Source organism: Myxocyprinus asiaticus, chromosome 22 (assembly GCF_019703515.2).
Source record: "Myxocyprinus asiaticus isolate MX2 ecotype Aquarium Trade chromosome 22, UBuf_Myxa_2, whole genome shotgun sequence".
Taxonomy (NCBI): Eukaryota; Metazoa; Chordata; class Actinopteri; order Cypriniformes; family Catostomidae; genus Myxocyprinus; species Myxocyprinus asiaticus.
In genome coordinates, this window is record NC_059365.1 from 18,110,931 (window position 1) to 18,126,069 (window position 15,139).

At 42.3% G+C, this 15,139-nt stretch overlaps 1 protein-coding gene across 2 annotated transcripts; it reads right to left on the bottom strand.

Moving 5' to 3' along the window:
• Positions 1 to 645: 645 nt before the first annotated feature.
• On the bottom strand, positions 646 to 12,705 carry hs6st2 (heparan sulfate 6-O-sulfotransferase 2). 2 transcript variants are annotated; one of them, XM_051650310.1, is made up of 2 exons: positions 11,843 to 12,705; positions 646 to 2,226 (listed from the first exon to the last, which is right to left on the bottom strand). In XM_051650310.1, exons 1-2 carry the CDS (start codon positions 12,409 to 12,411, stop codon positions 1,377 to 1,379), a joined length of 1,419 nt encoding a protein of 472 aa, XP_051506270.1. In that variant the 5' UTR covers positions 12,412 to 12,705; the 3' UTR covers positions 646 to 1,376. The 2 variants fall into 2 exon arrangements, with proteins under 2 accessions (XP_051506270.1, XP_051506269.1); XM_051650309.1 differs by having other exon boundaries at positions 646 to 2,229.
• Between the last annotated feature and the right edge of the window lie 2,434 nt (positions 12,706 to 15,139).

Here is a 15,139-nt window from a genome sequence, read left to right on the forward strand (position 1 = left end):
CAATGGCTTTTTTATTTTCAATTAACAAAACATGATAATATAACCCGTATCCCATATTTCTAATATTAACAAACAGTTATAAATAAAAATAATTAAGTAATCATAAAATCAATATTTTGACTCAACAAATAGCTAAGCTTGGAATGGAAAGGGATAGTTCACCCAAAAATGAAAATTCTCTCATCATTTACTCATTCATGCCATTCCAGATGTGTATAACTTTCTTTCTTCTGCTAAACACAAACGAAGCTTTTTAGAAGAATATATTAGCTCTGTAGGTCCATACAATGAAACTGAATGGGTAATAGAACTTTGAAGCTCCAAAAATCACAAAGGCAGCATAAAAGTAATTCATATGACTCCAGTGGTTAAATCCATGTCTTCAGAAAGTATATGACAGGTTGTCGGTGCAAAACATATCAACATTTAAGTCCTTTTTTTTTTTTTTTTTTTTTTTTTATTACTATAAATATCCACTTTCACTTTTAGAATGTGAGTGGAGATTTATAGTAAAAAACACGTTTCTTACTGACACCTATCATATACTTTATGTAGACATGGATTTAACCACTGGAGTCATGAATTACTTTTATGCTGCCTTTGTGATTTTTGGAGCTTCAAAGTTCTATTACCCATTCAGTTTCATTGTATGGACCTACAGCGCTAATATATTCTTCTAAAAAGCTTCAGCAGAAGAAAGTCATACACATCTGGGACCGCATGAGGGTGAGTAAATTATTTTGGCTGAACTATCCCTTTAACCATAAGGCTGATTTGTAATGTGTATGGAATTGTGACAGTAGAGGACACTTAAAGGGCCAACGCAAAAAAATAAAATATTAGGCAATATTTTGAATTCTTTTCTTACATTATGTAATGTAAATACAACTGTGCTGCCACCAGCATCTCCCTCTGAACAGCAGGATCGGGAAATGGCATGTTTGAAACATTCCAACATTTGGCTTTCACGATTAGCATGATTAGATTTTCATTCATTAGTGTCTTACAGTACATTAATTGCAGGGATGATCTCCCAGGTGCAAACTGGAGTTAAACACCCTCCTCAGTGGCACAGTGGTGATAGGCGGGTGGATTTTAGCATATTTTCAGGTCACAGGGCACAAGACAGGTCAGGCGGCAAGACAGTGAAATTATATTTTAAGAATAAATATATTGGAATTTTACTCTGAATTCCACACAATGCTTGCGTCTATAAAACACAAAAAGAGCAACAACAAATAACCCGTCTGTGCTAATATTTCACATATTAGGGGTAATTTGGGCTTTAAGGATTATGGAGAACCCCATTGCAATAAAACGAAATCACCATTTTCTAGAGTTCATTAATAACAACCGTCTTCCCAAATAGCTATTGGCTACCTCCACTGTTCCACATTTTCTAAATAGTCGAAAATGGCTTTATTGTCATCCTCCTCTAACCAGTTGTCCTCTACCTGGCCTTCTGTCTCAGTCTCTAGCTTTTTTTCCATGTTCATTTGTTTTTCTTCTGAGAAACTCAAAACAGGAGATTGAACAATCAGCTGTGGCCCTTTGGTGGGTTTAAAAACAACTTTTCCAGTTACCCCCCACCAAGGCTTCACTTTGGCACGTAGCTTGCGCCTCTCCTGCAGACGTCGCTGACGAGCTTCCCTGCGCTCCTGCTGTCTCGCGTACTGGAAACGCTGGAGGAAGAGGTCCCGCGCATACTCGTACAGCTTCACGTCCCACTGGTTCAGCTCCCGAATCTTCCGCTGGGTCTCCAGTTCCACTTCGACACTTGCAGCCCGAGTGCCATTGAGCTGCGTAAACGGTGCAATGAAGGACAAGTGGAATGTGTGTTCAAAGAGATATTGCGTCTTCCGCTGATATTCGGTCAGGCCAAAAAAGGCCATGTTGCGCAAGTTGCGCTTGGCACTTTCTAGTAGCACAGCCCAACGCTGGCTCTCACTCATGACTGAGAGGTTATAGCAGCCCACCAGGCTGAGGTCTGCCAGCATACGGGTCTGTCTGTTGTTGGCCAGGTTATAAGGACATGCCATGAACTCCTCCAAAGAGCAGCCTGACCAGTCATCGCTGGAGTAACAGCTGGGCAGCTCGGTCAGAGTAGGTAAACGCCCATCACAAATGTGTTTAGAGGCCTTCCAGGTGGCACCACGCTGAACGTGCCTCCATTCACTCAGGTACCGCCACACTGGATCCCTCAAGATCGTAATGTAGTAGTAGTTCCTGCTACATGAAGAGAAAATAGTTTTAGGATGGAATTTTAAAAGTTCTTACATCAAATACATTCTTTATAAAATTAATTCAAATTAATTTGATAAAATTATATAAATATGCCCATGTAGCAAAACGAGATCAAGCAAAAGCTATTGCCCCATTCACTTGATCCACAAAAAAAAAAGAGAAACAAAATTACATTTAATAAAGCATATGAATCATCAAGAGGACTAATGTTGTCATTTTGTGCATGTGCACAGTAACAGAATTATTCATAGTGCAGTTGCTGTTAGTCAAGTGTTGGGGAACAGATCTTGATGGAAAACAGAATTAATTATTGTTGGGTGCTGGTAAATACAGGTATTTTAGCATAATGAGTGAATGAGGAGAATCTTCTTTCCACTCACATCTAGAACACTTTCCATCTGAATATCAATTAAGGCTGCTAAGACAAATCCATTCAGCAATAGCAGAGAATGTCTCTGGAGAGCCTCACGCTCTCATCAAATCACCACCTTTCCCTTTACTTACAAGCCACAATGAGCCCATATGATAATAATTGCAGTTGCAATTAGATAAATGGGCTTTAAAAGCGCTTTATTTATTTTACAGCAGGCACTGTATTGTATTAGAATTTACCTTTCTGTACCCAAAAGTTTTGAGTTGTTTGTTTGCAGTTTTCCTTTGTACCATCATTTGGACATTATCATAGAGTGCTTAAAATGGGCTTCCATTTAGAGAACTAACCACCTTATATTACAATGTAGGTTTATCATTTTCTGATTAGGCATTTTCCATGTAACTACATAAAAAAAAAAAAAAAAAAAAAAAAAAGAGTAACAGTAACACACATATGGACACAAGCAACAGAGTCAACAATGGGGCACTGACGAATAAGGTTGTCTGAGGTAATTGTCATGGGGTTAAAGGATGGATGAGGAAACGGGAAAATGTGGGCTTCAATTCCATAAGGTAGGGTTTTAGAAACGAATAACTCAAACAGTTTCTCAGCTTCCACACAAACACATTGACGGGCTGTTGAAGCACGACTCTCTCCCGGTCTCTGGCTTGGTTCCTCCTTACATCGCTCTCCCCATTGCTCACTGCAGTCAGAAACAGGTGTGTTCACCCTTAACACTTTCCCTCCAGACGAACACTCCACCACGCCCGACTCGGGCCAGGGAGCGATCTGGCCTGTACCACCCCCCCCCATTTCTGTAGAGAAATCATCAACAGTGGACCGCCTCAAACTTAAAAGGCTGTAAAGCCAGATATCAACGGGTGATCCGCGCGTTAGTATCCTTCATACGGTGGGGCCAATGGAGTGGTGCGTGGTCAGAACAGAGGGTGGAGGCCTGCCCCAACAGATGGTATTGGAGGGTAAGAACAGCCCATTTAAATGGCCAGACATTCCTTTTCAATGGTGCTGTACTTAGACAATCTCAGCGATAGCTTGTGACTAATGTACAGCACCGGCCGCTCCTCCTCCACCACCTGCGAGAGCACCGCCCCCAGGCCGAAGCGTCTGTCTGTAAAACAAATGGGAGAGAGAAATTAGGTGCATGTAAAAGCGGCCGGCCGCAAAGTGCAGCCTTCACCTATGTAAACGGCTGTTGACACTGCTTATCCACTGGACCAGGTCTGGAGCTCCCTTTATAGTGAGATCAGTCAGCGGGCTTGTGCTGTCCGAATAATTAGACACAAACCTTCTATAATAGCCAGCCCCAGGAACTGTCTCACCTCCTTTCTGGTCTTGGGTATGTCGCAATTGCTGCAGTCTTATCAATTTGGGGACGCACCTGTCCATGACCCAAATGGAACTCCAGATACCGTACATCCACCCATCCAATTGCGCACTTCTTGGGGTTTGCCGTGAGTCCCGCTCGTTGCAGCGACCTCAGATGCTGCATATGCCACTACCAATCATGACTGTACAGGTGCATCTCAATAAATTAGAATGTCGTGGAAAAGTTCATTTATTTCAGTAATTCAACTCAAATTGTGAAACTCGTGTATTAAATAAATTCAGTGCACACAGACTGAAGTAGTTGAAGTCTTTGGTTCTTTTAATTGTGATGATTTTGGCTCACATTTAACAAAAACCCACCAATTCACTCTCTCAAAAAATTAGAATATGGTGACATGCCAATCAGCTAATCAACTCAAAACACCTGCAAAGGTTTCCTGAGCCTTCAAAATGGTCTCTGTTTGGTTCACTAGGCTACACAATCATGGGGAAGACTGCTGATCTGACAGTTGTCCAGAAGACAATCATTGACACCCTTCACAAGGAGGGTAAGCCACAAACATTCATTGCCAAAGAAGCTGGCTGTTCACAGAGTGCTGCATCCAAGCATGTTAACAGATAGTTGAGTGGAAGGAAAAAGTGTGGAAGAAAAAGATGCACAACCAACCAAGAGAACCGCAGCCTTATGATTGTCAAGTAAAATCGATTCAAGAATTTGGGTGAACTTCACAAGGAATGGACCGAGGCTGGGGTCAAGGCATCAAGAGCCAACACACACAGACACTACAGTTGTCGTATTCCTCTTGTTAAGCCACTCCTGAACCACAGACAACGTCAGAGGCGTCTTACCTGGGCTAAGGAGAAGAACTGGACTGTTGCTCAGTGGTCCAAAGTCCTCTTTTCAGATGAGAGCAAGTTTTGTATTTCATTTGGAAACCAAGGTCCTAGAGTCTGGAGGAAGGGTGGAGAAGCTCATAGCCCAAGTTGCTTGAAGTCCAGTGTTAAGTTTCCACAGTCTGTGATGATTTGAGGTGCAATGTCATCTGCTGGTGTTGGTCCATTGTGTTTTTTGAAAACCAAAGTCACTGCACCCGTTTACCAAGAAATTTGAGCACTTCATGCTTCCTTCTGCTGACCAGCTTTTTAAAGATGCTGATTTCATTTTCCAGCAGGATTTGGCAGCTGCCCACACTGCCAAAAGCACCAAAAGTTGGTTAAATGACCATGGTGTTGGTGTGCTTGACTGGCCAGCAAACTCACCAGACCTGATTGTCAAGTATTGTCAAGAGGAAAATGAGAAACAAGAGACCAAAAAATGCAGATGAGCTGAAGGCCACTGTCAAGGAAACCTGGGCTTCCATGCCACCTCATCAGCGCCACAAACTGATCACCTCCATGCCACGCCAAATTGAGGCAGTAATTAAAGCAAAAGGAGCCCCTACCATGTATTGAGTACATATACAGTAAATGAACATACTTTCCAGAAGGCCAACAATTCACTAAAAATGTTTTTTTTATTGGTCTTATGTATTCTAATTTTTTGAGATAGTGAATTGGTGGGTTTTTGTTAAATGTGAGCCAAAATCATCACAATTAAAAGAACCAAAGACTTAAACTACTTCAGTCTGTGTGCATTGAATTTAATACACGAGTTTCACAATTTGAGTTGAATTACTGAAATGAACTTCCATGACATTCTAATTTATTGAGATGCACCTGTATATGATGATGTCATCCAGACAGGCAGCAGTGTAAGCTCGGTCCACAAGGCACTGAAACGTAGCTGGGGCCCCGAACAAACCGAACGGAAGTGTCACGAATTGGCGTAAGCCAAACGGTGTGGAGATGGCCGCTTTTTCGTGGGACACTGGGGTTAAGGGGATCTGCCAATAACCCTTTGTCAAATCCAGCATCGAAGCTGTGCCCAACCGATCAAGCAGTTAAATCAATACAAGGCATTGGGTTTGCATCAAATTTAGACACTGCATTGACATTTCTGTAATCCATGCAGAACTGAACTGACCCGTCGCTCTTTGGGACTAGAACGACTGGGCTGGACCAATCACTGTGGGATTCTTCTATTACTTCTATATCGAGCATTGCATCCAATTCTTCCTGAACTACTTTTTTCTTGTGCTCGGGAAGCCAGTAGGGACGGTTACATACCACTAACCCAGGCGTAGTTTGATGTGGTGCTATATGAGGTTTGTACGACCAGGCAGAGGCGAGAACACATCTGCAAATTCTTTCTGCAACTTGGCAACCTCTGTGACCCGAGACGGTGAGAGGTGGTCCCCGCAAGTGACTGGGGTGACATGATTGGCTTTTACGTTCACCTCCGGCCTGAGCTCCGCCCTTTCTGGAACTACCATTGCCAACGTCACAGGGACCGCCTCCCTCCAAAATTTCAAGAGATTGAGATGGTATATTTGACGTGCGTCGCCTCTGTTTGTTTTACCTCAATTAAGATCTCCCACTCGTCGTGTGATTTGTAAGCTCGATGTTGGAGTAATACAAGCACTTTATCTCCTGGTGCGAATTCCCGTAGCCGAGTGCCCGTCGTAAAGTCAGCTTTGACGTTCCTGAGCTTGGAGCAAATTCTCCTGTGTTAGTTGACCCAAAGTGTGGAGTTTTGCTCCAAGATCAAGAACATACTGAATTTCATTTTTGCTGTTCGAAGGTCCCTCCTCCCAAGCTTCCTGCATGATGTTGAGCACGCCACACGGCCGACGCCCATACAGCAGCTCGAATGGGGAAAACCCTGTGGAGGCTTGTGGGACCTCTCAAACTGCAAATAATTGGGGATCAAGCCACTTATCCCAATTTCTAGCATCCTCGTGTACGGACTTACGAATCATTTTTTAGGGTTTTAAATCGTTCCACCAACCCATCTGTTTGTGGATGGAAAACACTTGTGCGAATGGATTTAATCTAATAATTTGTACAGTTTCCGTAGAGTTCGTGACAAATGTAGTGTCTTGATCAGTGAGGATTTCTTTTGGAAACCACCTGCCAACATCCCGGTGAATGCCCGACCAATAGAAACGGCCATTAGACGGTTTAATGTTTCCCCCCCCCCTCGCCATTAGATTATGAGCCATTTGGAATAGCATTTTCCAACGGCTCTTCAATATCAACAACTGGGTTGTATCTTTTGTCGGAGCATCCTGCGTCACTCGATACAACCAATAATTTATAACAGAAAAATACGAATATGAGAGTGCAATGTCTAGCTGAAGACGTTGACCAATTACTTTCACTCGGTCGAAGGCATGCCTAAGGGTTTTGTCTCGCATCTGCTCCAGCAGGAAATCCCCTGCAGGGAATTCTGTAAGGGCTGGGGAAGCCGAGACTTCCCCCTCCCTTGCGTCATCCTGACACGGAGCTGACATAGATGGCCCCGGCTCTGCCTCCCCAGCCAGCGCATTGCATACTACACACCGAAACACTTTGTTGCAGGACACATCCACGCATATTCCTTTTAACAGCATCTCAAATTCTGGCCACTTAGTGGATGGGTGAGGCGGGAACTAACCACAGCCTTGACTATGCTTTTGCCCCCAAATTTAATAACCTTCGGCGGGCTTTATAAAAGGGACAGAGTAAGAGAGGAGAGAAGGGGGGAACGAAAGTCCAGCTAGTTGGACGGCCTACTCCAGTGACAGCAGGCGGTGGCACTGGACCTACTCCGCAGTTCCTTTCGGCAGACGACATATCAGCTGTTCCACCACCAAGAGATAGATGACTCTCTCGGCGTCATGGTCCTCAGCCAGCAGTCACTTCCGGCATGCATCACTGAGCTGTTTGCGTGAAGGCAAACGGGCAGCCATGCGCATCCATCTTCATTGAAGTGTTGTCGGTGCTGCAACCGACCCGCTGCAAGATGGACTTTCTCAGGTTGTCATACACCAGGATACTCGCTGCCAGTAGCTGATGCGCCACGAGCTAGGCTTCTCTGGACAACCGTGGGATGAGTCTGGCTGACCACTGTGCACGTGGCCAGCTCCAGATCTCGGCTGTCCTCTCGAAGAGGTCTATGAATGCCTCTGGATCATCTTCTGCCCCCATTTTCATGAAGATGACCGGAGACATGGGGGCTGCTGTGTCCAGTGTTGTGGCTGGGGCTTTCTCCCGGTGCAGTAAGCTCCGGATTGCCTGCCGGTCCTCTGCTTGAGCCCGGAGCACCTCCTCGAATTGGCGATCCTGGTCCTGTCGCAGCTCAAGCAGGGCCTGATGTTGAGCATGATGCATGCTGGCGAGAGACTGGATAACTTCCGCCAACGGTGAGGACTCCACGATGATGTACATTTCCTCCAAAATCCTGGGTTTCGGCACCTAATGGGTAAAGTCTCTGCTTAAGGGAAAGGAGGTGGCGGGAACCAGCTGAGCAGTCAAACTTTTAATGGAATAAAGAAACTGAAACATAACATGAAACACAGCAACAAACACCCACACACAGTGGCCGTGTGTGTGTGTGTGTGTCTCTCTCTCAAACTGGTGCCCCGGCTCGTCTTTATACCCCTCCCGGCTGATTAGGACAATTCAGTGCCGGGTGTGCATCCTCACGGCCCGGCCACACCCTCCTCACGGTGATAAAAACGAGAAATCTCTTAAATATGGTTTTAAAAAAAAAAAAAAAATAAAAACATTTTATATATACACACACACACACACACACATACACACCCGGTTTGTAGAAATGTAATCTTTGTGTCCAACTTGGATTCATACATTTAACATTTTTTGCATTTTCTACAACACACACATTAAAAAAAAAAAAAAAAAAAAAAAAAACTCATGTGGCGTAACCATCAAGAAAAAGGTATTGAAATACTTTTCTTGCACCTTTAATGTGTGTATATAACTCAAGTTTTCAAACATGTTTTTCAAGGTGTTTTATTTTTCCCCCCCCTTTACAAATATCATGAATTAAGTAAAAAACATCAATATTGTTTCTCAGGGTAACACCATATGACCTGAACAAAATTTACATAAATATCATATTTTGGCATTTTTTCGGGAACACTCAACACACAGTCATGAGGGCCTAAAAGGGTTCCTCTCTGTTTATGGTATTTTATTTTTTCCCTGTTGGTTGACAATGCTTTGATTTGGTGGACAAATGTTTTTCCAAATAATAATATCTTAAAACAAAATTGTTTGCGCTTAAGGAAATAGATCTGGCCATCTAAAATCAATTAATAGCCAAAATCTCACACTGCTTGGGCATGTTTGGACTAAACATCATCTTATGCAGGCAGAATTATTTTATCTATAAATTATTTAAACACGTAATTATTCATTTAATAAAATATAATTATTTGTTTTAAATTACAGATCTGCTTCTAGGTCAGAACCCGGCCGCATCAGATCTGTGTCATATCTAACAGTAATTCAGTGAAGACAACAGAAATATAATTTTTACCTCATTTTTCTTTGTATCTGGATTAATCATGCATGTATATTATTTATAATATATATATATATATATATATATATATATATATATATATATATACACACACACACACACACACACACACACACACACGTGCTGGTCATATAATTAGAATATCATCAAAAAGTTGATTTCACTAATTCCATTCAAAAAGTGAAACTTGTATATTATATTCATTCATTACACACAGACTGATATATTTCAAATGTTTATTTCTTTTAATTTTGATGATTATAACTGACAACTAAGGAAAATCCCAAATTCAGTATCTCAGAAAATTAGAATATTGTGAAAAGGTTCAATATTGAAGACACCTGGTGCCACACTCTAATCAGCTAATTATAACTCAAAACACCTGCAAAGGCCTTTAAATGGTCTCTCAGTCTAGTTCTGTACGCTACACAATCATGGGGAAGACTGCCGACTTGACAGTTGTCCAAAAGATGACCATTGACACATTGCACAAGGAGGGCAAGACACAAAAGGTCATTGCAAAAGAGGCTGGCTGTTCACAGAGCTCTGTGTCCAAGCACATTAATAGAGAGGCGAAGGGAAGGAAAAGATGTGGTAGAAAAAAAGTGTACAAGCAATAGGGATAACCGCACCCTGGAGAGGATTGTGAAACAAAACCCATTCAAAAATGTGGGGGAGAACCACTACGCACAGACGTATGCAAGACATGGGTTTCAGCTGTCGCATTCCTTGTGTCAAGCCACTCTTGAACAACAGACAGCGTCTGAAGCGTCTCGCCTGGGCTAAAGACAAAAAGGACTGGACTGCTGCCGAGTGGTCCAAAGTTATGTTCTCTGATGAAAGTAAATTTTGCATTTCCTTTAGAAATCAGGGTCCCAGAGTCTGGAGGAAGAGAGGAGAGGCACACAATCCACGTTGCTTGAGGTCCAGTGTAAAGTTTCCACAGTCAGTGATGGTTTGGGGTGACATGTCATCTGCTGGTGTTGGTCCACTGTGTTTTCTGAGGTCCAAGATCAACGCAGCCATATACCAGGAAGTTTTAGAGCACTTCATGCTTCCTGCTGCTGACCAACTTTATGGAGATGCAGATTTCATTTTCCAACAGGACTTGGCACCTGCACACAGTGCCAAAGCAACTAGTATCTGGTTTAAGGACCATGGTATCCCTGTTCTTAATTGGCCAGCAAACTCGCCTGACCTTAACCCCATAGAAAATCTGTGGGGTATTGTGAAGAGGAAGATGCGATATGCCAGACCCATCAATGCAGAAGAGCTGAAGGCCACTATCAGAGCAACCTGGGCTCTCATAACACTTCAGCAGTGCCACAGACTTATTAATTTTCCTTAGTTGTCAGTTATAATCATCAAAATTAAAAGAAAAACATTTGAAATATCAGTCTGTGTGTAATGAATGAATATAATATACAAGTTTCACTTTTTGAATGGAATTAGTGAAATAAATCAACTTTTTGATGATATTCTAATTATATGACCAGCACCTGTGCGTGTGTGTGTATATATATATATGTTAGTATAAAATATCTTCAGCGTGTCACAGAAGGCTACATTCACAGTCCATCAAGGCAAAGAAATGTGTGATGCAGCAGTTTCCTTCAGAATCAAAGCACATGCTTCTCATGTTCAACTAAAAAGAGAGAAGCCTAATTTTTTGGGCAATAGGAAGTGTAATTCTCAATTTGAAAAACCATTTTAACTTTGGGTTCATGGGGAAAAAAAAAATTATATATAAAATCTCGGAACAAAATTAACCACTTATTAACCAGTTACCAACATAAACGTTTTCACTCCAGAACAATTGAAAGGGACTTTGTTCACATTTTGGTTATGTTCTGCAAAATAATTAGTTCTCGGTTTTTGTTCCTTGAAATGTTTTCAGTCCTTGCCAAGCAGTATTTCACAAAAAGGGATGCAGACAGTTACAAAAAACATTAAGTTAAGAAATCTCTTAGTGACAATACATTTATAAATTAAATGGGTTCCTTGCAACTGGAAAAAGTACCAGCGTACCAATTTAAACAATTGCAAAGCACCCAACATTTGATCATCAAAATCCATGCATCCCAAAGCAAACATAATGATCAGACACTGTTTGTCCCCATGCTTTGGGAAGTTTATTTAAAAGGACAAGCCTGTGATAATGGCAGATGTTCTGGTGCCAGCAGGCTGTCTGCCCTCCAGGGTGTCTGAAAGAGCTAATGATTACTATGATGGGTCCCCTGTTGCAGGAATGTGTTGAATAAAAACAGACACTCCGGGCTGAGTCTGACCTGTTGGAAACCTTTTGTCTCCGCATAATTGACTTGCTAAGAGGCTTCACCACTGAACTGAACGAGAACAATGAGGCGAAAGAGTGGTGAGCACCATACACAAGTCCACAATACCATAACGAAAGAAATGATTGTTATTATTACGAACGAAAAACTCACCTGGGAGTTTTGCGCCTCTCCTGAGACTCCCGGGTGTTCATGAAGGAAGGCACGCAGTTGGTGAGCTCCGTCCAGTCCGCGTGCAGACCACAACTCCAGCCGGTGGAGAAGCGGGAGAACAGCCAGGTGTCTCGTTTACCTGGCCGGTAGCAGGTACACTTCTTCTGGCCCGCATGGCACTCACACGGCCTCTCTAGCTGAATGTTGCGAACGAGGTGACGGCCGAAAGTGGTCCCCCCGGTCTTCTGAATATGAAGAAACACTATAACATCTTTCCCCTTGATGTTGAACTCTACAACGCGATAAAGGTCTCTGGTGGTGAAATTAAAGCGCGGGACGAATCGAGCCAACGCACCGTCCTCTGAGCTATACGGGTCTCCCGCACTGGCTCCGTTGGTTCCGCCTGTGTGTTCCCCGGGCGCTCGACTCCCCATTCTGGTGGACAATGATGCCAGGTGTAGCAACTGGCAATCGGACGTAGGGCAAACATATTGCAGCACAATAACGCCGAATAACAACATCATCACCAGTGCGATGAGGATCCGGCTGTAGTTGGATTTTTCATCCATCTTCTCGCTGGAAAAGTGAACGCATTACTCACTTGATCTGCTTCCCCCAACGCGTCGGTCGGCCGGGGAGGAATGTTGAACAAAACCTGTGACTCTCGCCTCCTTACATCAACACATAACGCCCATTGTTTCGCGTTCTAGATACATGTCTGCTCGTATCGCGTAGGGCATTTCATCTTCTACATACTACCACAAAGTAGTCATGTCTGTATTTACATAATTTGGGTTTGAGATCAGATAACTTCTGACGTTTACCTCTGCCTCCGTTTCGTACTCGCTCTTTCCCGATTTCATAGCAGTCCACACCGCCCCCCATCAGTCTTTATCTCGTCAAAACAAAAGTCCCTAAGAAGACTTGTTTTGGAAAAAATCTTTTCATTTTTATTGCATTTCGTTGGCTAAAATGACTGTATGATGACTATTAAAAGTAGACCATTATCATTTGTTGTTGTAGGGGGAAATGACAAAGGCAAACATTAAATTTAAAGGTGCACACAGTCATTTTTTCCTCATTCAAAAAACGTTTAACTCCTGAAGACATGAATTGTAATATTGCAATATGTAGGAAATCACGAACACACATTAAAATGAAGACTCCAGTAACCTTATAAAAGCTGTTTTATTCTGGAGGGGGACCCCTCATTGGGGCTACCATGTTAGAATCACATGACCAGCCAAAAATATTACTCGCTTAATCTCAGTAACCGTCCTGTTATTTGACATTTTCACTCATTGATTAAAGTAGTCATGGCTGACTGAATACTAAATTTCTACAATGGCAGTGCAAGTCCAAGATGACACAAAGACAAAAGTTACCGAGTGTACCTTTAACTGAATTACAGAAGAAAAATCCCAGGAATAAGTTGTAGTTGTAGGCCAGGGGTTCAGACTTTTTAATTTCAAGGACCCCCAAATATGATTATCACCTTCTGAGGGACCCCCTTTCTAAAATAAAGGCAAAGAAATATTTTCATGTGTAAAGACCCATTAATACTGTATGAGAAACACCAAGTGTGATATTATAAATAAATAGCATGTGGTTTTCGAAGTGAAATGTGCTTTTCTATTGTCATTGCTCTAAAGTCAAAACCGATGTGGAAAATAGATGAACACATTTCTTGGCGTTAAAAACTATGGCTGGCAATGGAATAAAATTAGTGTGATAATTTTTGACGTTATTTTCACTCTGATGTTGAAGGTTATAATGTGTACAGTAAATGTCGCTGGAAAAGGTTAGATTGAATTTATTTAAATTTTCAGGGTGTAATGTGACAAATGATTGGATTTTGACAAGGTATAATGACTTTCTGTAGTAACCCACTCTATTAAGTTAAAACCTTATCATTGACAGCTCTGAAAAACACTTAAATATAAATATCTGCGGACCCCCTAGCACCCCCTGCCCCCAGTTGAAAACCCCTGTAATAAGCTTTGACGAAACAATATTAATGGAATAAAAGCAGCAACAACAAAAACTGGCAATATTACATCCTCAGGGGCCTTTCACACCAAACTCGTATCTGTGCTAAAAAGCTAGATGCAATGCCACAAACAGAACACAAAACATGTTTACATGCATGTTTCGGGGTCATGTCTACATAGGACAACAATTGTAAAACAGCCCATACGGATGCATCAAATGTGAATGGTGTGAATGGCCCCCTTAAGATAATAAATAAAATCATGATTACTTGATGACATGATGTATCAGAGGTGTGTGGGAGCCTTTTAAATAGTAAGCTGGGTGTTGACCCCTCATTCACATATCTGACACAATTATGTAAATTATTTAATTATCTAAATCTTAAGTAGGACAGTTGTAGGCAGAGTTTTTCACAGTGGTGGCCAGGCACAGGCCAGCGATCAGTCTGTGGTGGCCCAGAAATCGTCGGACGGGGTGGGGTGGTTGTTGGTGTAGAAAGCGGAGGCTTGTGGAGACAAAAACGGAGGGGAAATTGTGCCCAAGACAAAAATGACCAAAACAGCAATTGTGAGTGGGGTGGCCAAAGGGATGGCCAGGCTTCGGTCCATGCTGGCCACGGCCAACCCTGGCCACCCCCTAGCTCCGCCCCTGGTTGTAGGAGACTTGTGTAAAAGTTAACTATCTGCTTAGCACACTAAGCTATAGGTCACCAAACAATTTTGGAATATTTGGATCACGTAGGCCGTAGGGTGATGAAACTCTATACAATGTCAAATAAGGCATTTAGATGAATGTGGCTAAACAGGATCTGTACCTGACAATTCATTTTGTTGTAACAAACAGCAGTTGCATTACCAACGACCATTCATCCATGATCATACTGCACTGGTGTGTATACAGAAGCGATATGATCTGTGATCATAAGATGTACAGCGGTGAAGTGATAGGCTGTTTTGTGTCAAAGGGAGAAACGTTTCCCTCCATACTTCACTCTAGTACAGCTCAGCCTTCAACTCATCTAGACAAAAACCCTTTATTTTAGAAATCTACATACAGTTTTTAGCGAACACTAATAAGGCATTTGATCAGAATGTAACAGTTTGTATCTTGTGGTGTAACAAGACTATATTTAGGTTTAGTGTTCTGCATGATTTGGCCTCTGCCACAACTAAAAGCCCTGAAATGTTTGGACTATAAATGTTGTTTTTTTTTTCTGGTGAATGATTTCTGTTTAGAACAGAATACTAGCCTTCTGCTTACTGTGCAGTCAGTACCCTTTATACTGCACACCGGCAACTATTTTCT